The sequence below is a fragment of the Salmo trutta genome, chromosome 1 (genome assembly GCF_901001165.1).
Source record: "Salmo trutta chromosome 1, fSalTru1.1, whole genome shotgun sequence".
Lineage (NCBI taxonomy): Eukaryota > Metazoa > Chordata > Actinopteri > Salmoniformes > Salmonidae > Salmo > Salmo trutta.
Genome location: NC_042957.1, coordinates 62,310,780 through 62,335,875, shown reverse-complemented (window position 1 = coordinate 62,335,875; position 25,096 = coordinate 62,310,780). Strand labels below are relative to the sequence as shown.

General features: G+C 42.6%; 3 protein-coding genes across 3 annotated transcripts; 2 read left to right on the top strand and 1 right to left on the bottom strand.

The window, feature by feature from the left end:
- Positions 1 to 4,506: 4,506 nt before the first annotated feature.
- LOC115204627 (aldehyde dehydrogenase family 3 member B1) lies at positions 4,507 to 12,465 on the top strand. The gene is made up of 10 exons (XM_029770303.1): positions 4,507 to 4,690; positions 5,614 to 5,777; positions 6,626 to 6,739; positions 6,892 to 7,012; positions 7,238 to 7,323; positions 7,488 to 7,569; positions 7,754 to 8,146; positions 8,368 to 8,534; positions 8,725 to 8,824; positions 8,928 to 12,465. Exons 2-10 carry the CDS (start codon positions 5,616 to 5,618, stop codon positions 9,125 to 9,127), a joined length of 1,425 nt encoding a protein of 474 aa, XP_029626163.1. The 5' UTR covers positions 4,507 to 4,690; positions 5,614 to 5,615; the 3' UTR covers positions 9,128 to 12,465.
- Positions 12,466 to 14,402: 1,937 nt separating this feature from the next.
- LOC115204609 (ATP-dependent Clp protease proteolytic subunit, mitochondrial) lies at positions 14,403 to 20,398 on the bottom strand. Its single transcript, XM_029770280.1, has 7 exons — positions 20,297 to 20,398; positions 19,661 to 19,762; positions 19,383 to 19,454; positions 17,889 to 17,985; positions 17,119 to 17,306; positions 16,753 to 16,858; positions 14,403 to 15,417 (listed from the first exon to the last, which is right to left on the bottom strand). The coding sequence occupies exons 1-7, from the start codon at positions 20,306 to 20,308 to the stop codon at positions 15,200 to 15,202; spliced, it is 795 nt and encodes a 264-aa protein (XP_029626140.1). The 5' UTR covers positions 20,309 to 20,398; the 3' UTR covers positions 14,403 to 15,199.
- Positions 20,399 to 21,029: 631 nt separating this feature from the next.
- Positions 21,030 to 24,886, top strand: LOC115204620 (guanine nucleotide-binding protein G(I)/G(S)/G(O) subunit gamma-5). Its single transcript, XM_029770292.1, has 3 exons — positions 21,030 to 21,275; positions 22,608 to 22,734; positions 23,056 to 24,886. Exons 1-2 carry the CDS (start codon positions 21,183 to 21,185, stop codon positions 22,731 to 22,733), a joined length of 219 nt encoding a protein of 72 aa, XP_029626152.1. The 5' UTR covers positions 21,030 to 21,182; the 3' UTR covers position 22,734; positions 23,056 to 24,886.
- The last annotated feature ends 210 nt before the right edge of the window (positions 24,887 to 25,096 follow it).

Sequence of the window (25,096 nt, the reverse complement as noted above, 5' to 3'; positions counted from 1 at the left end):
TCCATAGTTTGACCATTTAAACCTGAAGGAGAGAAGGAGAGAAAGGAAACAGGGGGAGAGGAGAAAGGAGAGAGGGTGGAATATTGAGTGAAAACAATGGAAAATTTTCTTCAGTCTTTCCTCAGAATAAGAACAGTTGATAAGGAGTATAACCAAGCAAAACTCACAGGGCAGACAGAGAGAGAGCAGCAGAAGGTAGAGTTTTCCCGTCATACTGAGGGTGGAGATATGAACTCAGCTGCGCCACACAAGACAACAAGTCAGCAGCAGAACATAAGTATATATGAACTCTGAGGGATCTGGATTTACATCATGATGTCATGGGGGAGGGGCTGATAACTCTGAGGTCAGGGGTCAAGCTATGATTCATTGGTAGGGCCAGGAGTTTTCGTTGATAACATGACAAGTCAAATCACACAGACAAACTCTGTCCCCATGCCATAATCACAGCCTAGAGTTTTTCCTGATCTGGTCAAGGTGTTTGGGAAAACTGCAGGGAATCTTGGAGGATGGTTTTCTGAGTATTTATAGAAATCATTCACCATTGTGGTTAATTTACTGTAAATGTCAGATTAGGGATCAATCTATCAAGGACAGTCACCTTGTTTAACAGGAATGAACACAGCTACAGTATGTAGGCCTTTATCTGATTCCTCTTTATATTCTCTCTCTCTTCTCAGGGAAATATGTACCTTGTGTTGGTGTACAAGTAGTTCTGTTGTTTTGGCTCTTAGGGGAATATTATGCTTCAGTAGATATTACTCTGCTGTACTGATGCTCTACTGCCCTCTGTTGACTCTGTTGTACTGATGTTCTACTGCCCTCTGTTGACTCTGTTGTACTGATGCTCTACTGCTCTCTGTTGACTCTGCTGTACTGATCCTCTACTGCCCTCTGTTGACTCTGCTGTACTGATGCTCTACTGCCCTCTGTTGACTCTGCTGTACTGATGCTCTACTGCCCTCTGTTGACTCTGCTGTACTGATGCTCTACTGCCCTCTGTTGACTCTGCTGTACTGATGCTCTACTGCCCTCTGTTGACTCTGCTGTACTAAAGGTAAAGCCAGATCCCTTACAGGAGAGGCTGAGAGGTTCTCCAGGCTTTTTCAGGACTGGACTGGAGGGAATGTCCTCCAGACTCTGACTATACACCCCTAATAGAGAAAAGAGAATGAAGACAATAGATCACTAATATGTTAACTCAATGGATGTTATAATTATCTCTTTACATAAAATACTTTGTTCCAATAAGTTGCTAGATTATTGAGTACATACTACAGAGGCCCAGCAAGACCAGGAGGAGGTGTAGTTTGCCTCTCATGTTTTCAGGATGGAAGACAATTCACACATGGTAGGAAACATCACAGAAGGACTTGGGAGACAGAACTTACATGACAATCATGGTTGGGTGATAGCCTGTCACATGCATATAAAAGGGTTTTCAAGGCAATCAATTCTAAGACAAAGCCTGACATCATCCATCACTGTCAATCAGCAAACATTTTCTGTAATGTTTATACAGGAAAGTCAGTTGCTGGTCCAGCCACAGCTGTTTTTTCACGCCTCTCATTCAAACGTTTCTTCATGTATTAAGAAGAGTCATTAAATAATTGATATTAAATCATATTACATTTTGATATTTCTCACAACAATATCACAAACACATTCATACAAGTGGCCCCTGTAAGAAATTGCGGTATGTTGTCTTATACGTTTTAGGCATAGTTTTGAATCTGGCCGACTGCCCTTTGACACAACCGCTATCTATCATTACTGTCATCCTCTCTCTCTGTCTGTTTAATAAAGTCAGAAAATAACTTAAATGGTTTTTTTTAAACAACACACAAAACAAGTTAATAAAAAAAGAATGAACAATTCACATCCTGAAGTACTGTACCCTGAAATGTTTTTCCCGTTGTTTCAATGTCCAATGGTCAGCAACTGTCACCAAACCAATACATGGCTAAACGTCACTCAATGACTTTTTCAAACCATAATTTGACATTTTCTCCCAGATCTGCAATACATCACTGTTGTGTATTGTTTTTAAACATGTTACTGCACTTTCACAATGATATATTGGTCCTTTTTAGGGTTAATCAAGATGCTATATCAGGGAAATGCCTTTACCAGAGTGCAGGTGCGTCCTGGGGCAGAAGTCATGCTTGGGTAGCTTTGAACTACTGTGCCCAATTCTCATTTTGATAGATACACCTGATAAAAACACATTCTTAAACTCTCTCCCCTATCAACAAGTTCAGTAAGCAAGACATACTAAAGTATTTAGGGGGAGGTGACAGGAACAGCTATAAGAAACCACAAAGAGCAATTTGTTATTTTAGTTAATAACTCATTGTTTTATGCAATTCTTGAAAAGTTTGATATATATATTACCAACACAAACCATGATCATGTGTGATGAGTGGCAGTGAATGACTGACAATATTAAAACATGTAATTACTACTGCTGTTGACAAGGTCTATAATATAAATTAAATAGTGATTCAATTGTCTGATTCTTTGATCATTCTCACCATTTAGTCAAATCAAATTAAAATTGTGTTCATGTGGTTGAAACATTGTATGCTTACCAATACCAGCTGGCTGATGGGAAAGTCAGTTTCTCCTCAGCTGAAACAAGGTAGTGAGAATTAGATCATGAAAGTGTATAGGGACAGTCCCTACAGTCCCCGGGCTACTTAACTGCTTTAACCGTCTATCTGAATCATCAGAGATGCTAAACTGGGACCCTGAAACACCCAGGTGACAGACTGGAGTTCACCAAGCGTGGTGCCACACAGCTGTGAGGGTCACAGAGGAGAAGACAGAGGGTGGGGTGTGTGAGAGAAACAGACACAACTGAGAAAAGGAGAGCAGGGCCGGTGTGTGTGTGTGTGTGTGTGTGTGTGTGTGTGTGTGTGTGTGTGTGTGTGTGTGTGTGTGTGTGTACTTCAAGATATCTACTACTGAACAAAAATATAAACTCAACATGTAAAGTGTTGGTCCCGTGTTTCATGAGCTGGAATAAAAGATCCCAAAAATGTTCAATACACACAACAAGCTTATTTCTCAAAAATGTTTGTTTACATCCCTGTTAGTGAGCATTTCTCCTTTGCCAAGATAATCCATCCACCTGACAGGTGTGGCATATCAAGAAGCTGATTAAATAGCATCACCATTACTCAGCTGGACCTTGTGCTGGGGACAATAAAAGACCACTCTAAAATGGGCAGTTTTGTCACACAACACAATATATCACGGATCTCAAGTTGAGGGAATGTGCAATTGGCATGCAGTGCAGGAATGTCCAACATAACTGTTGCCAGATATGTTAACTTCTCTACCATACGACACCTCCAACGTAATTTTTGAGAATTTATCAGAACATCCAACCGGCCTGACAACCGCAGACTACGTGTAACCACGCCAGCCCAGGAGCTCCACATCCGGCTTCTTCACCTGCGGGATCGTCTGAGGAGGGGTAGAGGGGGTGCTGAGGGGGTGCTGTTTGTAAAAAAGCCCTTTTGTGGGGAAAAACTCATTCTGATTGGCTGGGCCTGGCTCCCAAGTGGGTGGGCCTATGCCCTCCCATGGCTGCACCCCTGCCCAGTCGCATGAAATCCCTAAATTATTACCTTTATTTAACTAGGCAAGTCAGTTAAAGACACATTTTTATTTTCAATGACAGCCTGGGAACAGTGGGTTAACTGCCTTGTTCAGGGGCAGAACAGATTTGTACCTTGTCAGTTCGGGGATTTGAACTTGCAACCTTTCGGTTACTAGCCCGACGCCCTAACCACTAGGCTACCCTACCGCCCCGATTAGGGCCTAATGAATTAATTTCAATTAAATGATTTCCTTCTATGAACTGTAACTCAGTAAAATCTTTGAAATTGTTACATGTTACATTTATATATTTATACACATCTCCTATTCATACAATTAAATAATGCTTCTTGCAAGATAACGCTCTATACATAAATATATGCAATGCATTATATTCAGTAGGCTAGTCTATGGCAACTAAGACAGTGCCCACTTGAACCTGAATTTGATTCCCATTGAACTTGAAATAGAACAGGCAAGTAGCCCAAGCCTAATAGTAGGTATTACAGAGGAAAGACAAGTCAAGCTTTGTGCTGTGGTCTAATACTAGGCTATGATTAGGCTACAGAATATTATTATGGGCAGAAACTGCAAGCATAATTTCACTGCACTATAGGCCTATACCAGGGATATTCAAATATTACCCAATGAGGTCTGGATTAGCCTACTGCTGTTTTTTGTTCTACCTGATCATTAATTTCTCCCACGTGGTGTCCCAGGTCTTAATCATTCCCTGATTAGAGGGGATAGAATGAGAAACAAAGCAGCGGAACTGGCTTCAGGTCCAGGTTTTAATTTGAAGGGCCTTTAGTCTATGGATACCCATGTTTCTCTTCAGCCCCCAGACAGGTTTACAGGCGTGTTTTTCAAGTTCTACCAAAAGTCTATTCTGCTTTCCAGATAAACTAGCTGCGTTGGTAGGAAAACCACTGGCACCCGGAAATGCGCCACTTTCTTCGGGTTCCCATAACAAGTCAAAGCCACCGGCAAGGTGGAATGTGATTTATCTGAGTTCAGAGACAGGTCTAAGAGTAGCTCGACAGGGCAACATACGACCATTTTGTCTACATTTGGGCAGAATCAGGTGCGTTTAAACTTTAATTTCCTCAAATTCCGATTAACTATTTGTTAGGTTTCAGGGTTTTTTTTTTTTTTTTATTCATCAGCAGCATATATTTAAGGGACAATTCAGGTAGCACTTCACAACTTGATCCATCCTGAAAAGAGTGTAGTACCCTAACAAATATGGTTTCCGACAAACTGTTTTAATGTGTAACAATTTGATAGTCTCTAGTTAAAAAAGTTAAAGTTGCATCATCCATGCCTGTCACTATTGACATCCCGCCCACGCTTTCACATAATTATGGAAGTTTTTCCGCGTTCATTCAAATTACCCGTAACACACACAGCAGTGAGCAACCAACCGTGAATAACTTGCACCACGGCCTAATTTTCACCTTTTTATAGCCCATATAACGGCCCGTTTATTTTGTCGTCTTACCTTCTTAGCCTGCCTTTTTGCATTTTCTACACCTGACCTGGGCCAGGTGGTTCTAACGATGAAACCGTGCCCTGGGTGTAGGCCTATTCATTACGCCTATTTTGCAACGAAAACGAGAATTTCTATTGGACACATTCCTCTAGGTCACTCCCGTTCCGTTCTTAAATGGTAAAAGGTTTCTGTTAAAATACTTAATGAATACACCCCCTGGATTCATTATGTGTTCTCAATGCGCAACAAACGCATCTTGATTGAAAATATAAAACAATGCTCAAGGCTACTTTATGTGGACGTTTTTAAAAGACCACTGAAGTTTCGTCAGACAATGGCCAATATTTCACAAACCAGCAGCCAACGATGTCTGGAATTTACAACTCTATATTACTATTGGCCAAGTGAATGTGCAATAGCCAGGCTCTTCTCTCATCACTGGTTATTTTGGTTGTATTTTACCAGGTGACATTATCCGCTAACTCACTTTGTGTGTCTGTCTGTTGGGTGGACAGAAATGGCCAGCCAGAGCGAGGTGATTGACAGGTTGAGGGCTACATTCCGGTCAGGCGTGACCTTTCCAGAGCAGTTCCGTATGACCCAGCTCCAGAACCTTCTCTCCCTGGTAGAAGAAAACGAGCAGCTGATACAAGATGCTCTCCACAAGGACCTCCATAAGGTACTAGCATACACTCAGACACGGCGTAGACTGCTATACACTCGGACACGGCGTAGACTGCTATACACTCGGACACGGCGTAGACTGCTATACACTCGGACACGGCGTAGACTGCTATACACTCGGACACGGCGTAGACTGCTATACACTCGGACACGGCGTAGACTGCTATACACTCGGACACGGCGTAGACTGCTATACACTCGGACACGGCGTAGACTGCTATACACTCGGACACGGCGTAGACTGCTATACACTCGGACACGGCGTAGACTGCTATACACTCGGACACGGTGTAGACTGCTATACACTCGGACACGGCGTAGACTGCTATACACTCGGACACGGCGTAGACTGCTATACACTCGGACACGGCGTAGACTGCTATACACTCGGACACGGCGTAGACTGCTATACACTCGGACACGGCGTAGACTGCTATACACTCGGACACGGCGTAGACTGCTATACACTCGGACACGGCGTAGACTGCTATACACTCGGACACGGCGTAGACTGCTAGACACTCGGACACGGCGTAGACTGCTAGACACTCGGACACGGCGTAGACTGCTAGACACTCGGACACGGCGTAGACTGCTAGACACTCGGACACGGCGTAGACTGCTAGACACTCGGACACGGCGTAGACTGCTATACACTCGGACACGGCGTAGACTGCTAGACACTCTGTATGTCCTCTGCCTCCCTCTCTCCACCTCTCATTATTTCCTCTCTCTCGCCTCGTCCTCTTTCCTTGTCCCTTTTTCTTCACCTTATATCTCTTGTTGTCCTGTTCCCTCTCTCCCTCAATCATTTCACCTTCTCCCCTCTCTCTCCCCCCTCAGCCCAAGTTTGAGTCGGTCCTGTCAGAGATTCAGATAACCCTGAATGACCTGTACTTCGCCATGGAAAACCTCAGGACCTGGATGCAGCCGGAATACAACATTGGCAAGAATCTGGTACGGATTCCATCAACATTCACTGTCAACTGTTTGACTCTACCACCTTTTACTGTGTCTCAACATGTAAACACACACAATTGGAATATTCTTTTACTGACTTATGTAATAATTGTCCAACCATCTACTTTCCCCTCTACATCCTGTTTTAGGCCACTAGGATGGATGACTGTTTCATACGCAGGGAACCCTTGGGGGTAGTTTTAATCATCGGGGCGTGGAACTACCCTCTCCATCTTATTCTCTTACCTTTGGTTGCTGCAATTGCTGCAGGTACACATCTATCATGCCTTTGTATACCTAGAGGCTTTGTTCATAGTAATGGATTGGATTTATAGCATTTTTACAGTAGCTCAAAGCATTTTACATCCACCACCAATGTTGCCTTATCAGTAATGTATGTGTAAAGTGAATGCTGACTCTGTTAGCATTTCATTATTGATTAGGTTTGATTTTGTGACGATGACATAATATTTATTCCATGATGTCGTGAACTAGGAAACTGTGCCGTTCTGAAGCCGTCAGAGATTTGTCAGGCCACCGAGCAACTCCTGGCAGAACTCATCCCCAAATACCTGTCTCAGGTAGTACACACACACACACCTATATGTGCTTTCATTTCCCCCTGCTTCTGTTACCTGTTGTGGATCATCAATGGAATGCAGGACAACATTGCCATACTTGCTCTATACCTGCCCACTTATTGTTTGTTTTTAATGTTTTGAGTTTTGCCATCTGACTATTGTAGGACTGCTATGCAGTATTATGTGGTGGAGCAGAGGACACCAAGTCATTGCTGAAGAATAAATTTGACCACATCTTCTACACAGGTGAAGCCTAACAGGGAGGACTCCTTAGACCAATAATATGTATTAGCTCAGTATGTTTTGTTTTAAAATGTTGTCCTTATGCCCCTTTTATCTCACCTTAGCCATATCACCTCTATCGCACACTCTTGCATACCCTTTCCTTCTCCTCTTCCTTTCCCTTCACCCTTCCCCGTCTCCTCCCCAGGTTCCCAGGTGGTGGCCCGCTCCATCCTGCTAGCGGCGGCGCCTCACCTGACTCCAGTCACCCTGGAGCTGGGTGGCAAGAGCCCCTGTTTCATCTACGGCCATATCGACATCCAGAAGGCCGCCAAGCGCCTGTGCTGGTCCAAGTTCTTCAACACTGGCCAGAGCTGTGTGGCACCCGACTACGTCCTCTGCACAGCCCAGACCCGGGACGCCCTGCTGCCCGCTCTCCGGGAGACCTTGCGGACCTTCTATGGGCCGGACCCCGGAGCGAGCCTGGACATGGGGCGCATAGTCACCCCACGCCACTGGAGACGCCTGATGGACATGCTGGAGAAGTCCAAGGGGAAGGTGGTGATCGGAGGGGAGAGCCGCGAGGAGGACAGGTATATTGGTGAGTTTGGGGGGGGTACATGAAAGGACGATGAGATGAAGGCAGTGGTGTTGAGTTTGGTTTGTACACTGCTGCCACCTTGTGGGTGTGAATGCAAGTTGAAAGATTATGTTGAAATAGGTTAAAGTGGTAGCCTTGCTTTAAAGTGGCTTTAATTTCAAATATGAGTAACTAATCAGGCATATAGAAGCAAATTCTTGCTGATCAAGTGGTGTTTCTAGCTCCCACAGTGCTGGTGGACGTACAGGAGTCTGATGCTCTAATGCAGGAGGAGATCTTTGGCCCCATCCTGCCCATCCTAACCATAGAGTCTCTGGAGGAGGGCATAGACTACATCAACCGCCAAGAGAAACCCCTGGCCCTCTACGTCTTCTCTGACGAGACCTCGGTAAGACCATGACCTACATTACAGCACATAGATGTTTCTTCTCATATCTATTTTCTTATGTTATAGTCATGGTGGCGTCCTCCACAGAGCTATAGTTTAAAGTTGTATATGTAGTTCTATGGCTGCCTCTGCCTTCACTGTGGCTCCACTCTTATGGAATAAATGCACATTCCTCCCCTCTCGCTGTCAGGTGGTGACCACAGTGTTGAACAACACCAGTAGTGGTGGTTTCTGCGGCAATGATGGTATAGTACACATGGCCTTGCCAGGCCTGCCCTTTGGAGGAGTAGGTAAGTGTGTGTCTGACAACGTAAATGAGGTAGTCATTATCAGAAGAAAAGCACTAGACATGGATCTGATCATGGTGCCCTGTCATCTTCCTCTACCCTCCAGGTGCCAGTGGGATGGGTAGCTACCACGGCCGCTGGGGCTTTGAGACATTCAGCCACAGACGAGGCTGTATGAACCGGAGCTGGTTGCTGGAGAGGGTCAACGTCCTGCGCTACCCGCCCTACAGCGACTACAACCTGGGCTGGTTGCGCTGGGCCACCACCTTCAAGAAGAACAGCTGGGGAGGCTGCTCAGTCATGTGAGAGTGGCACCCGGTGCGTGCCTGACTGTACTTCCAAAGCCGATGGGCTTTTCTTAAAGGTCCAATGCAGCTGTTTTTATCTCAATGTCAAATCCTTTTTGGGTAACAATTAAGTACCTTACTGTGATTGTTTTCAATTAAAATGGCCAACAAGTAATATCTTCTTAGCAAAGAGCAATTTCTCAAGCAAGAATTTTGCTAGGACTGCCTGGGAGTGGTCTGGGTGGGGAGAGGGAAAACTAGCTGTTGTTGGCAGAAAGGTTTGGATCTCTTATTGGTCTATTAACTAATTTACCACCTGGAGTTGTCACCAGGCATTCCAAGAGTCCCTTCCCACCTAAACGGGCTGAAATTTCAGGCAGTCTTTTTAAACTGCTCTTACACTAAAAGGGTATTATCATTTTTCACAGTATTATTCCAACATCATAGTGTGGGAATGTATAAAACACAGAAAAATCTATTTTTTTTTTGACTGCACTGGGCCTTTAAAGTATCTGTCCAGTGATCCAGATTTTTATTAAATAATTTACCTAAAATTAAAAAAATATGTAATTAAGGATGTTAAAAACCAACTTTTCTCTGTGGCCTGATTGGAAACAGTGGTTGGGTGTATACTGGTAATAAAAAACCTGACATGCCAGCTCAGCCAATGAGATGCACAAACACTTGGATATTCAAATTAGCTACCAACTCCATGTGGGGCAGTGCTATACGCACTGCCTAGCACGCTTGCCTTCTTTTTTGGGGGGGCCTTGGCTGTGTATACGTTGCCTGCCCTGTCCGCTAAGAATCCGGATCACGTTTTGCACGTTATTTTACGCACACTACGTAACTGCTGCTCAAACTCCCCTTCCTTTACATTTCTCTCTTTACTCACCTCTTCTGAACTATGATGATGGTGCCTATCTCGGCCTTATGTTTCTGAACAGCTGAAATAAAATAAAAACTGCTGCAATTTAATCGAACATTCCCCAAAATATTTATTCAAGGCTATACAACCTTCTCGGTTGTAACAGATATTTTACTTGCACAAGCAGGACTCATTAAACAACCAGCGTTTTTTGTGATGTAGGCCCACCCATACTCAACTAGTGGACCGGATTGGTCGGGCTTCGATCCCTGGTATCATATAAACACACACGACATGAAAGAATGCATAGAATTGCAGAACATTTGATTTAAAACAGCAAAAATAATCTGTGCCCCATGCAAAATGTGTAGAATTGCAGGAAATTAGCTATAAAACTGCAACATTTTCAAGATGGGTGTGAACAGATTGGGGTCGCATGGGTTGTGAGGTGGGGGTTAGTTACTACATCGATAAATTACATTATCCATCCGGACCACCTCGGAAATGTGTGACTGGACCTCATCAAATAGTACTTGAGTACCCCTGATTAGGCTAATCTTTATACTTACTGCCATATTGTAGTAGTACTGTGGGAGAATACAGGAGAAGTACAGTAGTAAAGTTCCTGAAAAAATAATGCAACTCCCCACCTCTGTTTTGCATAGGAACTCGCTGCGTTTTCCACACACATGCCCTACTAACTGCTATTTCGCTTTTCAATTATCATGCAATTACAGCATGAGTAGGCTACCTAGCGGTTCCACCTCTAGGCAGCCTAACATTCTAGGCAGCCTAACATTCTAGGCAGCCTAACATTCTAGGCAGCCCAAGCATGTGAATCCGGACCGGTAACCTGAGTCTGACAATGGGCGAGTTCGTTCTGTGGCGCCTGTGCGCGATTATCTCTTATATCGTTTGTCAACTACTGCCTACTGTACTGAACAAAAATATAAACGCAACAATTTAAACGATTTTACTGATTTACAGTTCATATAAAGAAATCAGTAATATGCCCACCCACTTGGGAGCCAGGCCCAGCCCATCAGAATGAGTTTTTCCCCACAAAAGGGCCTAATTATTGACAAATACTCTGCAGTTTATTGGCTGTCTGGTCCTGGGCTGGTTACACGTGCGGTTATGAGGCCGGTTGGATGTATTGCCAAATTCTCTAAAATGATGTTGGAGGCGGCTTATGGTAAAGAAATTAACATTACATTTCCTGGCAACAGCTCTGGTGGACGTTCCTGCAGTCAGCATGTCAATTGCACGTTCCCTCAACTTGAGACATCTGTGGCAATGTGTTGTGATTACAATTGCACATTTAGAGTGACCTTTTATTGTCCCCAGCACAAGGTACACCTGTGTAATGATCATGCTGTTTAATCAGCTTCTTGATATGCCACACCTGTCAGATGGATTATCTTGGCAAAGGATAAATGTTCACTAACAGGGATGTAAACAAATATTTGCACAATTTGAGCGCAATAAGCTTTTTGTGTGAATGTAAATATTTGGGGATCATATATTTCATCTCATGAAACATGGGACCAACACTATACATCTTGCGTTTTATATTTTTGTTAATTATATTGGATTATAATTTTCATAGTTATGCTGCCATATTTTAGCAAGAGTTGCTGAAAAAAGAACTAGCCAATGTTTGCAATGATGAGAAAATAATTGCCATTTTGACTGCCTGTATATCTTACGTGTGTTTAATGTACTGTTACAACAGACCACAAAGTTTGTACGAACATGTCGATCATGTTTTCTGTGTACAACATGATAGCTGCATGTTAACCTAACACCCCTCCTGAAAAAAGAACATGAAATTGCACTTGCGGCAATGGAATGCATAGTTTGAACATGCCCACCATATCTTTAGTGTACAACACGTTTCCCCCTCCATGTCAAGGAGGAAGTAGGGGCAGCAGAGCATGTTAGCTTACTGCTAGGGCCATTGAGTCAGCAGAAAAGAGCTGTGAGAAAGGGGGAAAGAGGTCCTACCTGTGGTTCTGGTTTAACCAGGTTATTCAAGGGAGGGACACAGGCTGCATCTCAATAGTCTTGATTGGCTTCCTTCCCTTATCTCCTCTCCTTTACCATGAACTGAAGAAAGGTGAAAGTAATGTGGTAGATACCAATGGCTTTCACCTGTTCTTTCAAATATTTGCAGCTGAAGGGAAGGAGAGCCACTATTGCAATCCACCCAGGGTGTGGTTTCAGTTCTGTATGTTCACTGCTGCATCACAATGGTCTAAACCTGCTTCTTCCAGGGTCTGGAGAGCTAAAGGGTTTTTAGCATTGTTGCACAAGACCCCCATTGTTTACCATGGGGTTAGTATAGTTCTTCACAGAACGGTCTTATGTAACAATTTTACTGGGTTTTGTTAGATGCTATGTGACATGTTAGGTGGTGGATGGATGTTTTTTGATTTTATACGTTTTGTTCAGAAGACATTAACTAATAAAACCTTCCTTTACATTAATATATTTGTTGGCTTATACTTTAAGCGCCAATTGTACTGTTATTGCCCCATTTCTCCCTCATCCCAGCATGTTGCTTTTCTATGCAAGTCATTGCATCATTAGTGCTTCACTCAATTACTTTTTGAATGTAAGGTGACTGACAAACTTTTCAATATCATTGAGACAAAATCCCACTCTTTAAACATGTTCAATTTCCATCATGACTTGATTAAAACTCAAACTCTCACAAGACAGGCTTTATCTCCAAAATCCCCCAAGTCACATCCTAGAATCTGAACTGACAGTGAGGCACTCTAGGCTTACACAAGTCGCATGTACAGTTGAAGTCGGAAGTTTACATACTTAGGTTGGAGTCATTAAAACTAGTTTTTCAACCACTCCACAAATTTCTTAAACTATAGTTTTGGCAAGTCAGTTAGGACATCTAATTTGTGCATGACACAAGTAATTTTTCCAAAAAGTTGTTTACAGATTATTTAATTTATAATTCACTATCACAATTCCAGTGGGTCAGAAGTTTATACACTAAGCTGACTGTGCCTTTTAAACAGCTTGGAAAATTCCAGAAAATTATGTCATGGCTTTAGAAGCTTCTGATAGGCTAATTGACATCATTTGAGTCAATTGGAGGTGTACCTGTGGATGTATTTCAAGGCCTACCTTCAAACTCAGTGCCTCTTTGTTTGACAGCATGGAAAAATCAAAAGAAATCAGCCAAGACCTCAAACAATTGTAGACTTCCACAAGTCTGGTTCATCCTTGGGAGCAATTTCCAAATGGCTGAAGGTACCACGTTCATCTGTACAAACAATAGTACGCAAGTATAAACACCATGGGACCACGCAGCCGTCATACCGCTCAGGAAGGAGACGCGTTCTGTTTCCTAGAGATGAACGTACTTTGGTGCGAAAAGTGCAAATCAATCCCAGAACAACAGCAAAGGACCTTGTGAAGATGCTGGAGGAAACGGGTACAAAAGTATATATCCACAGTAAAACAAGTCCTTTATCAACATAACCTGAAAGGCTGCTCAGCAAGGAAGAACCCACTGCTCCAAAACTGCCATTAAAAAAGCCAGACTAAGGTTTGCAACTGCACATGGGGACAAAGATTGTACTTTTTAGAGAAATGTCCTCTGGCCTGATGAAACAAAAATAGAACTATTTGGCCATTATGACCATAGTTATGTTTGGGGGAAGCCTGCAGGCCGAAGAACACCATCCCAACCGTGAAGCACGGGGGTGGCAGCATCGTGTGGGTGCTTTGCTGCAGGAGGGATTTGTGCACTTCACAAAATTGATGGAATCATGAGGGAGGAAAAGTATGTGGATATTGAAGCAACATCTTAAGACATCAGTCAGGAAGTTAAAGCTTAGTCACAAATGTGTCTTCCAAATGGACAATGACCCAAGCATACTTCCAAAGTTGTGGCAAAACGGATTAAGGACAACAAAGTCAAGGTATTGGAGTGGCTATCACAAAGCCCTGACATCAATCCTATAGAAAATTTGTGGGCAGAACTAAAAAAAAAAAAGCGTGTGCGAGCAAGGAGGCCTACAATCCTGACTCAGTTACACCAGCTGTCAGAAGGAATGGCCAAAATCCAACCAACTTATTGTGCAAAGCTTGTGGAAGGCTACCCAAAAATGTTTGACCCAAGTTAAACAATTTAAAGGCAATGCTACCACATACTAATTGAGTGTATGTACACTTCTGACCCGCTGGGAATGTGATGAAAGAAATAAAAGCTGAAAGAAATCACTATTATTCTGACATTGCACATTCTTAAAATAAAGTGGTGATCCTAACGGACCTAAAACAGGGAATTTGTACTAGGATTAAATACCAGGAATTGTGAAAAACTGAGTTTAAATGTATTTGGCTAAGGTCTATGTAAACTTCCGACTTCGGTATATTGCAAAAGAAAACAGCTCAGTTGATCTCATCACTGAGACAATCAAAACACTTTACTTGTTACAGACTCGAATCTCGCGTTGATACAATTATAATCAGTTTTTACATCGGAGCCTGTATTCATAAAGCATTAAGAGTAGGAGTGCTGATCTAGAATCCGTTTTGCCTTGTCTGTCATAATGAATAAGATTGCATGGACAGGAGGAACTGATCCTAGATCAACACTCCTATTCTTAGATGCTTTATGAGTACAGGCCCAGGTTGGGTGTGTGACTCAAATAAAAAATGTCTTATTCCAGTTCATGAAAATCAACATCACAAATGTGTCATGGATTGTACAAATGGGGGCTATATTGTTTCCTTCACTGTAGAGATCTGCAGTCTTTGTTTGTGGTAAATACAGTGTGCATATTATGGGGGACAGTACAAATCTGGGATTGGTCAAAAATAATCATTATTAAATGTAAATATTTTAATACTGCTGCATTTTGCCTCCTCTCCCAGAGGTTTCTCCAGCACAGAGGTATACAATGCAGGTCCTCTGTTCCAAACGGGCCCCTATCCACCCAGAGCACTTCTGTAGATCAAAGGATTGGACAGGTATAAGCAATATAGTAATAGCTCCACTTTGCCCTCTGGTAGGCTACGCTGTAACTTCTCCCATATTAGTATCCACTCCGATACATTTGGATTTACAGGACACCAGCATATTGCTTGCACCTGTCCAATCCATTCCGATCTACAGAAGTGCTTATAGGTGGGTAGAAGATAGAGGATGGCTTGCGATTGGGTGTGGGACTGCTTCCTGGTAGTCTGAGGTCAGGGTTCGGGTTTGTATGAGGAGGGGAGGTTGGTCCCAGGGGGGCTCTGCTCGGTGGCGGAGGCTGGCGAGGGGCAGATGGCGGTAGGGGACTCCTTCTGGACCAGCTCTGGGTCGTCCTGGCCCGCCTGGGGAGGATGCACCAACACTCGGTCGATGATCCCAAAGTCCTGTGCCTCAATGGGGCTCATGTAACGATCTCTCTCCATCACACCCTCTGGGAGAAAGAAAACAGAAGGGAATAATTGTACGGTTACGAGTTTTGGTGAAAATGTGCGACACATTGGTGGTGGCTGAGGTGAGTTCACTCTTACAAAGTGCTTTGAGTGAGGAAGGACTCAATCATCAAATCACTTAACCTTGAAATAGTGCTTGAATTTAGTTAGGAGTCACTAATTCATATGGGACTCAGAGGCTATGGTACATTTTCCATCAAACAATATTACTTATGACATTTTAAAGTATTTTTTTATTGGAATATTAATGTTGCATATTGGGATGTGTTTGGAAATACTTAAGTACTGGCACATATTAGAAAACACAAGACAAGTAAAATTTCATGCATTTATTTGAACCCAGGTCTGTGTGGTCCTACGGGTATTTGAAATAAGACTAAACGATTGAATCAAACCATCCCGCCCCCCTGGACACCTTTTCCCCAGAGCTAAACAACCGAATCATGTTCTGCGCATGTTGTGTTAGTCTCTGCCTCATCTTTATGAGCAGCTGAAATAAAAACCCTGCAGCGACTTAAGCGAACACACCCCCCGCAAAAAAATATATATTGTTGGCTAATTTAGGATGTAGGCTATAACTTTCTGTCTGTTGTAACTAAGGATATTGAAATGGTACAAACATAAGCACATTGACTCTGTACCGGTACCCCCTGTATATAGCCTCGCTATTGTTATTTCAATGCTGCTGTTGATTTGTTAATTTTATTTTGAAAAATGTACTTTTTTCTTACTTAACTTCTTAAAGCATTGTTGGTTAAGAAAAAAAATACCTGTTGTATTTGGCGCATGTGACAAACTAAATTTGATTTGGAAGCAGGATGCACATTGCATTGTGGGGCAAAACAATGTTAGCTTCTCAATGATCATGCAACGCACCACAATTTGATACAGCGCATGATTGAAATTAGCCAGAGTTGCCTGTTCCACCTCTGTGCAGATGAAAGTTCTGCACATGTCGACAGTAACCAGAGTTTAAAAATGGGCTTGTTTGTAAAGTAGAGAATCCCACACATTCCCAGAAGGTTCGGTTGTTAAGCTAGCGAAAAGAGGCGTCCAGAGAATTCGGCCACTCCGTTGATATAAGTATTTGAAATTTGTTTTGGCTATTTATAGGAAGTCATAAGAAAATACTTCAAATAGAAGTAGCTGATTTGGCCACATTATTTGAAAATACACAAAAGTATATTAATAACGAATAAATAATGACGCATGTATTTGAACCCAGGTCTGTCTTCATTGTTTGAACTTTTGTATGCTTACTCAAGGCTTTTCCCTCTGAGCCAGACTCTACTGAAATGTATGCCTTAGCTACTTACCTATATGTGTCAACAGCTGGCCAGTGTGTTTAGCGTAGAGTTGATTGATCTGTTTCTTTAGCTTCATGATCTCCTCAGCCTGAATGGCGATGTCTGTAGCCTGACCCTAATAACACACAGGAGAGAGAAGACAGATGTTATGTAAAGGCAACTGACAACTGAGGTGTCCAAATACTTAACTCATATTTACATGCCCAATAGCCTATGGACAATCACAGGTCTGGCTTTTGATGGCAACACAAGCTCAACCAACATCTGTACCAGGTTCTCTAACCCCCCCTTATCCCCTTACCTGCCGGACTTGAACCTGCCCCCCCCAGCTATTCCTGCTGCCTCCCTGGTCCCATTACCCCTTTCCATCCTTACCCTGGCTCCTCCGGAGGGCTGGTGCACCATGATGCGGGCGTTGGGCAGGGAGTGCCTCATGCCGGCCGTGCCAGAAGCCAGGAGAAGACTGCCCATGCTAGCCGCCTGGCCCACACACCACGTGGAGATTGGGTTGAGGATGTACTGCATGGTGTCGTAGATGGCTAGGCCTGCCGTCACAACACCGCCTGGGGGGGGAAAAAAGAGGATAGGAGAGGAACATCATAGTGAACCAGGATTAATGGTTTGTTGGATTTAGTTCATCAATGTTCCTCTTCTCCCAGACTTTTATCTCTCCGTAAAGTTGGAATCCATAGCGGTGAAACTGCCATGTCCATTTGCGTTATTACAACAAAGACGTTACTTCAAACAAACACTTTTTTCCATCTGACATCATTGCACGCATGATAGAACCAAGTATGTACATTTTTTTTTTTTTTTTACCACAATGCTGGATGCTCATTTCCTCAAAACAATAACAAATGCGCCTGGGGCTGTTGCGCCTATCATGGATCTCTGCTTTAACGTTAACCTAATGAAGTTCATTTGAAGTCAAGGTAAAAAGAGTTTCTGACTGCACCCTTTATCTCCTATTACTGTCCTCTGATCCATCTGTCACTTGTGTTCTCTCGGTCTCTTTCCCCTCCAAGAAACGTGCTTTTTAATCAAGTAACCATCCCTATTTCGCCAACCATCCCCTGCCACCACCATCTGTTCCTCCACCATTTTTGTGGGAAGTCCCCCTCTATTCTCCTCCCCTATTCTCTTACCAGGACTGTTGATGTACATGTGGATGGGTTTGTTGTTGCTCTCTGACTGCAGAAAGAGTAGTTGAGCAATAACCAGACTGGCCACAGAGTCATCAATCTGAAAAAAGGCAGGGGGAGAGGAGAGAGATTAACAAATGAATCTTAACTGCAACAGCAGACTCAGAAATCCAGATGTTTTAATCGGTTTGGGCTTACTTCGATTATGACCTTGCGCCGATAAGCAGAGTAAGTTGCATACATTTTATTACCTTTTATTTAACTAGGCAAGTCTTAATTACAAATTCTTATTTACAATGACGGCCTAGGAACAGTGGGTTAACTGCCTTGTTCAGGGGCAGAACAACAGATTTTTACCTTGTCAGCTCGGGGATTCGATCTAGCAACCTTTACTGCCATAATCAGTTTCATATTGAGTTATTAGTGTGCATGTAAACATACCCAAATGTCTCCTTGTGTAGGTTTTGAATCCCAAACTATTACACACACAGACTTAACAGCCCTATTACACACACGGACTTAACAGCCCTATTACACACACGGACTTAACAGCCCTATTACACACACAGACTTAACAGCCCTATTACACACACAGACTTAACAGCCCTATCACACACACTGACTTAACAGCCCTATCACACACACTGACTTAACAGGCCTATCACACACACTGACTTAACAGCCCTATTACACACACAGACTCAACAGCCCTATTACACACACAGACTTAACAGCCCTATTACACACACAGACTCAACAGCCCTATCACACACACGGACTTACCGGCCCTTTTACACAGACAGTGACACACAAATAGACTTACCGGCCCTATTACACAGACAGTGACACACAAATAGACTTACCGGCCCCATTACACAGACAGTGACACACAAATAGACTTACCGGCCCTATTACACAGACAGTGACACACAAATAGACTTACCGGCCCTTTTACACAGACAGTGACACACAAATAGACTTACCGGCCCTATTACACAGACAGTGACACACAAATAGACTTACCGGCCCCATTACACAGACAGTGACACACAAATAGACTTACCGGCCCCATTACACAGACAGTGACACACAAATAGACTTACTGGCCCTATTACACAGACAGTGACACACAAATAGACTTACCGGCCCTATTACACAGACAGTGACACACAAATAGACTTACCGGCCCTATTACACAGACAGTGACACACAAATAGACTTACCGGCCCCATTACACAGACAGTGACACACAGATTATCTGTGTAATGGGGCCGGTAAGTCTATTTGTGTGTCACTGTATGTATAATGGGGCCGGTAAGCGTGTGACACACTGCAAGACCTCCTTGCCCCATTACACCGACAGTGACACACAGCTAGATTTACCAGCCACATTAGACAGTGACACACAACTAGACTTACCGGCCCCATTACACAAACGGTGACACACAGCTAGAATTACCGGCCCCGTTACACACAGTGATACACAGTGAGACTTACCGGCCCCATTACACAGATGATCCTCTCCCTCAGAAGACGAGAGTAGATGTCATACGCCCGTTCTCCTCGACCCTAAGAAAGAAGAGAAAGACAAGGAAAAATAACGAGGGAAAGAAAGAGGAAGATCTTTGAACATTGGAAAGCAGCTAGACTAGCTAGGACCAGAAACTGACAAGTGAAAACCACTAACTAAACCGTTCCAAACCAAGAGTGAATCAAGTTGCATAGAAATGTTGCAGTTTTGGAACCCCCATCCCCGTTGGGGTTCCAAATCTTACCGTCTGCTCCACAACGATAGGTATGAGAGGACTCCTCCATTGAGCACTGTGGTGAATGGTCCTGTGTGACTTTAAAGCTGTCACTCCACATTGTAACACCCTCTAAGAGAAGGGGATAGAGAGAAAGAGTTAACATTTGTCTCTAAGATCTTAACCTAAGTGTTGGGCAGGTTATTTCAATAATTATATGGAAAAGTTACATTCAGAGATAGCATGGTATTTTTTTCCCACTCTGGCCCCTTGAAGTGTGTTCAAGACAAAGCTTTCAAATGTATTATGATCTTACGTCAACTCTGAATATTACACACACTAGAAAATGCTACAGTTACTCATGATTTCACATTAACAGTTAGGGAAATGTTGACAGTGGTTTTCCTTAAAAAAAATAGTAATTAAACTTAGCGAGATGGGAATGAGTTAGGTTAGCTACACAATTTGTCAAGTTACACAAGTGTGGCTAGCCAGCTAGCTCACTGGCTATTTAATCGTCCCAGGTGCATGATGCATACTATTCATCTGAGTCGAGAATGCACCGCTGAGACAGTGAATAAACATTTGCTCATTGTAATCTATATAATTTACAACACAAACGATGCATTTCCAAAATATGTTTCACTCTTTATCTCCAATTCTTACTCGTATAAGCATTGTGATGTCTTGTAATGTGCAATCCCCTCTGTTTGACCCCAATTTAACCGGAAACAATTCGACCTATTCCTGAAGTCGCTGAGCAATAGTCCTCTGTCATGTGACGAGTTTGTGTTTACAGCCTCGAATATGTGGGCGCTAGATGGCAATGGTGCACAATAAAAATCGACTCACATAATACTACAGTATTGCTTATCGTTGCCTTGATACTTTTCAGATACCAACTATTTTTTTAATAAAAAAGCCTACTTGTTATATAAATAATTATACTATTGAATAATAATGTGATGAATAAATCTTAACATTAAATGTCATTAAAAGACAGAAATGTGTGTTGAAGAGCCAAAACTCGTGACATTGTAGATGGGGGTCTCTATAAATAAACATTTAAAAAAGGAGCACATGACGAGACTGTATTTCGCTAATGATATCCTCGTGGTTCTGGGGTTGTTTAGAAAATGTATCTTTATACAATAGAGAGCCAAGACCATTCTAATAAAATACGTTTCCTTTGATTTACTTCACCATAGCCTACTGTAGGTCTAGAAACCAGTGTATTATTGGCGACACAATATAAAACCCAAAGGAATATTTAATTTCCCGAAAATAGCCCATTCATTTGTTTAACTGACTGACCTATTATTATTATGTTGTTGTTGTTTTTCTTGCATGTACACATAAGTGCCTCTCTTTACTGATAACCATCTTTAATTAGGGGCCATTCTGAAAGCAGTGGGGAGAACATTGCGCAAAAAAAGCGGTGCGTTTTTTCAGAGGGGGGAGCACTTGAGTCGCAGCGGCCTCATCAGAAAATCTCGTTCTTTCAAGTGATAGCCGGACACTTTCACTTGGCCGTTGGACAGACCTCGCAGACATGTCGAATAACAGCGCAAACAGCAGCAACTTGGTTATCGCTCAGAAGGTGGTAAAACAACTTCGGCTAGAGGCAAGTGTTCGCAGGATCAAGGTAAAGAAATTACATTCAGAAAGACTGATCAAAAACTGTTCTGCATTGGGTGTGACTAGCTGACTTGTCAACATGGCCCTTTGGTAACTATTGAAAAGCTATATATTATGTAAAGTTTGACTATTTTATGGGAAGCATCGCGTTATTTTGTTACTTCCAGGCCATTTGATACAAAATGCTGTTCCATTGGAACCATGCCATCTGTTTGCAGAATTGTAACTAACTGCAGCGCTGTCCAGTAGACTAAAGGAGTAGCCTGTAAATTGACGTGCTCAATCGAGCGCCGCCTTTCACCTGTCATGTTACCGAAAGAAAAACGTAAGATTATAATGCGGTTCTAGTTTTTCTGTATGCATATGTGTTATGGCAAGTCTAGGCTACTCCTCAGCTCTTCACTTAGTTTAACGCCGTTTTGAATTGATGTATTTATGATATATTTAGAAGTTAACGATTTGCTGTTAATTGTGCTCTAAGTTAATCATGTGAAATATTAAAATGTCCTGCTGTAGGCTGTGTTGTCCGGAGAAAGCAAACAGCTCGTAGGCTAGTTTCCGCGAATGGTGCAGCACAGTGGTGGCCTTTGTTGATTGTGGCTGTGACAGTAGTGCGATTGTTGGCCAAATTACTCCTTTTAGAGGAGAAAGCCAGATTAGTCCGCAGACCTTAAACCACCTTAGAGCACTCAAGCATGCTGTGCTTTGAAGGGCATATGAGAATGCATGAAAAAATATAGGCTGTCTTTTATCTATAGCCTATGAAATACGTTTATACCATATTATCAACTAACTAGATAAATAATAAACTCAATGCATAGCCCATTTGTGACTTGGTCCTAAAGTGCCATCTTGTGTTAATGGGGACAATGGTATTACAATGTTATGACAACTGTTATAGACTTCACCCATGAAACAACCCTCTAGTAAAGTACCAGATCATTATCATATTCCTAGGTAGGGACTTTAGGAAAATAGCCGATCATTGCTCAGTTTCTCTCGCAGTGTGAGCTTGGAGCATATTACTGTAGGTTCATTAAACTGAGTATCAGTAGGAGTGTTGTGGCAGAGTGAAAGTGTTGACCCCTCTATTTATTCATGAGTGGACCAGGTCTCTCTTGAAAAGCTGCGTTAAAGCAAGTAGAAGTTTAGTAGAGCAGGATGGAGCTCAATTTACTTGGAACTTCTTTATAGAAAACGCTGTTACTGTCAATGATGACTCATTCTCATGAATGCCCATGACATTGATATGTCATCTTTACAACAGTCTTATGTAGCCTTTATGACACAGAATTAAAGTATAATGGAACTGACAGTGTTTCTCTGTTTCCACTCTCAGGTGTCCCAGGCAGCCGCGGACCTGAAGACATTCTGCCTGCAGAACGCCCATAAAGACCCTCTCCTCATGGGGGTGCCCTCCAGCGACAACCCCTTCAGACCCCCCAAGTCCTGCGCCCTCTTCTGAGGTGAGATGACAGTCTGATGTGGTAGAGTAGGCTTCAACTAACTCGCTCTCTATCTCTCTCTTCTCTCTCTTCTGTCTCTTTCTCTCACACACAGACGTGCATGGAAACACACACACACACTCTCTCTCTGTCGCTTTCTGCCCAGCTTTCTTTCTCTACCTTCCTCTCTACCTGTTCCTCACTCTCCTTTTCTCTCTTTGTTTGCTGACCTTTGACCCTTCTGGCTTTGATTTTTACAAAGAGAACGTAACCAATAGCAGCCATATCTCATCTAACTGCTGTGCCAGTGATCTGATCGGACTCTATGCTTTCTCACTGCAGGCGATGGTGATGATGGAGGCTCGTAAAACACGTCTGAACATTCCCCAAGGATGCCTTTCTTCTCCAAGCCCCTTGGTGTCTCCTACACCCTTCCCCACCACGTCCAGTCACTGAAGACCTCAAGGCCAGAACACAATCACAAGCATTAACCCTATACTGAGTGAGTTTTGACATGTGTTCTGTTCTGGATTTCTACAGCTCAATAAGGATAACATTTGCAGTCTTTGTGTGTTGAGATCATTAGAATGAAAGCACTCCTCAAAGTATAAATATGGCAGTCTCAACCCCAACTCTCCCTGTAGTCTCTCCCTTTTGTTACTTTTCTTTTACTCAAAGTGAAATTGAACTGTATTAGGTTTTACACATTGTTGTTGGTGAGTCTTTTAAAGTGGTTGACCCAGTGCCATTACATGAGTATATACTACCGTATCATTGTTGTGAAGCTATGTTCAACACACTACAAGATATTACACCCGAGTTTGATCTCAGAGCTTGTTTTTCAAAATGGTGCTCAGTTGGTTGCAAACACAATGTAAGGTTCCACACAAACTCGCCTTAACACTTTCAATTGTGATTTTCGTCAGGTGAAATTGTGAAGCATTTCGATAAGTGTAATTTATGATTCTCTGCTAAAAGTGTGGTGACTCCATGAGCGTCTCAAGAGATTTGAGTCTTTTGACAGAAATTTTGCACGCATTCTCATGTGTTACACTCAACTACACTGTTAAGATCCTCAGTTGACAGTTAAACCACTGTGATGCAAAATTTAATTCAAAAGAAAATGGTGTTACTATGTCTTGAAAAGAGTGACTCAGAGAGGATGTTAGAGGTTTCTTATGGGTGTTGGCATATAGAGATCTCAAACTCAGGTCATGCAAAAGATCTGTTTCAATGCTGGTTTTGTGGTGTTGCTCAGTCAACATCAGAATAATGATATGAAGGATCATAACAAGAATATTAGGATTACTGTACTGACACTATAGATAAGTATAGTTGCTGTGTATCATCATTATAAATAAGCCTGATCTCATGACACTCAGTGGAAAGAGACTGCTACTAAGTGCATCTAAGTTAAAGTAAGGACACATTCTAAATGGCTTAAAGCCATTTTTAGGGTTCCCCACCCCTTTTACCCTTTACTCTTTGCGTACTGCTTCAAACTAATGTGCCTTAGTATGTGCCAAACTTCTGGTAATTTAAATGCCCAGATTTACACACGAGACCTGTTGAGGCCTAAATCTGCATTTACTTTCCCACTTGATTAATCAGAAGCACTTAAAGAGGACCTGAAGGAGTTGAAAAACAACACCAGAGAATGAGTAATGTTTAGGAACCATACTGTGTTCTTATTACAACATGAAGTGTTGCTAAAAACTGGAGAATAGCCCTTCAACATGTTCCAATACTCAGAAACATGTCCTCTGACATGACCACTGATAGGCGAAAGGACTAGGCCTACATAGATTTTCAAAGTACTATTAGTCTTGCCTACCAAGTCCTTTCAAATCAGTGGCCATGCAGGAAAAGAGATGGAGGAACGCAAGCTCTTTTCACTATGGTGACAGAGACTGAGCTCTGAATTCCTCTGACGTTATAATGAAGTGAAGAGATAACTTTTGAGAACTACAGTGTCCATAATGCATGGGGAAAGCAGAGCACCTCTTTTTACAAATATTAGTCACCGAAATGCTCTGGTGGAAGGATTCATACATGTGGAAAACACTGTCATTCTCTTGTGCCTTAACAGTTTTTTTTGTGTGTATTTGTCTTAGAATGGTACCGTGACATGTATTGACTGAATCATTTAATAAATGTATTATTTCACCTTCAACATCTCCTTGAGTCTCATGTTTTATCAAGGAGTTTGTTAAGAGTGCCCCCCTTAAGCTGACTGGCCAGAACACACAAGAGTATCAGTGGTAGGCAACTCCTGTCCTGCAGGGACCTGAGTGTCTGCTGCTTTTCTTTTTCGCCTGGCACTTAATTAATCCACTGATGCCATACCTGGTTTATAAATCAGATGCTGATTTGGAGAGAACAA

Coding starts and splice junctions, on each gene's coding strand:
- LOC115204609 (XM_029770280.1), bottom strand. Junction 17,986..19,382: donor TCATCTGTGTAATGGGGCCG/GTAAGTCTCACT, acceptor GCCTTTTTTCAG/ATTGATGACTCTGTGGCCAG. Junction 15,418..16,752: donor CCAGCTGTTGACACATATAG/GTAAGTAGCTAA, acceptor TCTTTCTCCCAG/AGGGTGTGATGGAGAGAGAT.
- LOC115204620 (XM_029770292.1), top strand. CDS start 21,183: ATGTCGAATAACAGCGCAAACAGCAGCAACTTGGTTATCGCTCAGAAG. Junction 21,276..22,607: donor CAAGTGTTCGCAGGATCAAG/GTAAAGAAATTA, acceptor TTCCACTCTCAG/GTGTCCCAGGCAGCCGCGGA.
- LOC115204627 (XM_029770303.1), top strand. CDS start 5,616: ATGGCCAGCCAGAGCGAGGTGATTGACAGGTTGAGGGCTACATTCCGG. Junction 7,324..7,487: donor TCCCCAAATACCTGTCTCAG/GTAGTACACACA, acceptor TGACTATTGTAG/GACTGCTATGCAGTATTATG. Junction 7,570..7,753: donor TGACCACATCTTCTACACAG/GTGAAGCCTAAC, acceptor TCTCCTCCCCAG/GTTCCCAGGTGGTGGCCCGC.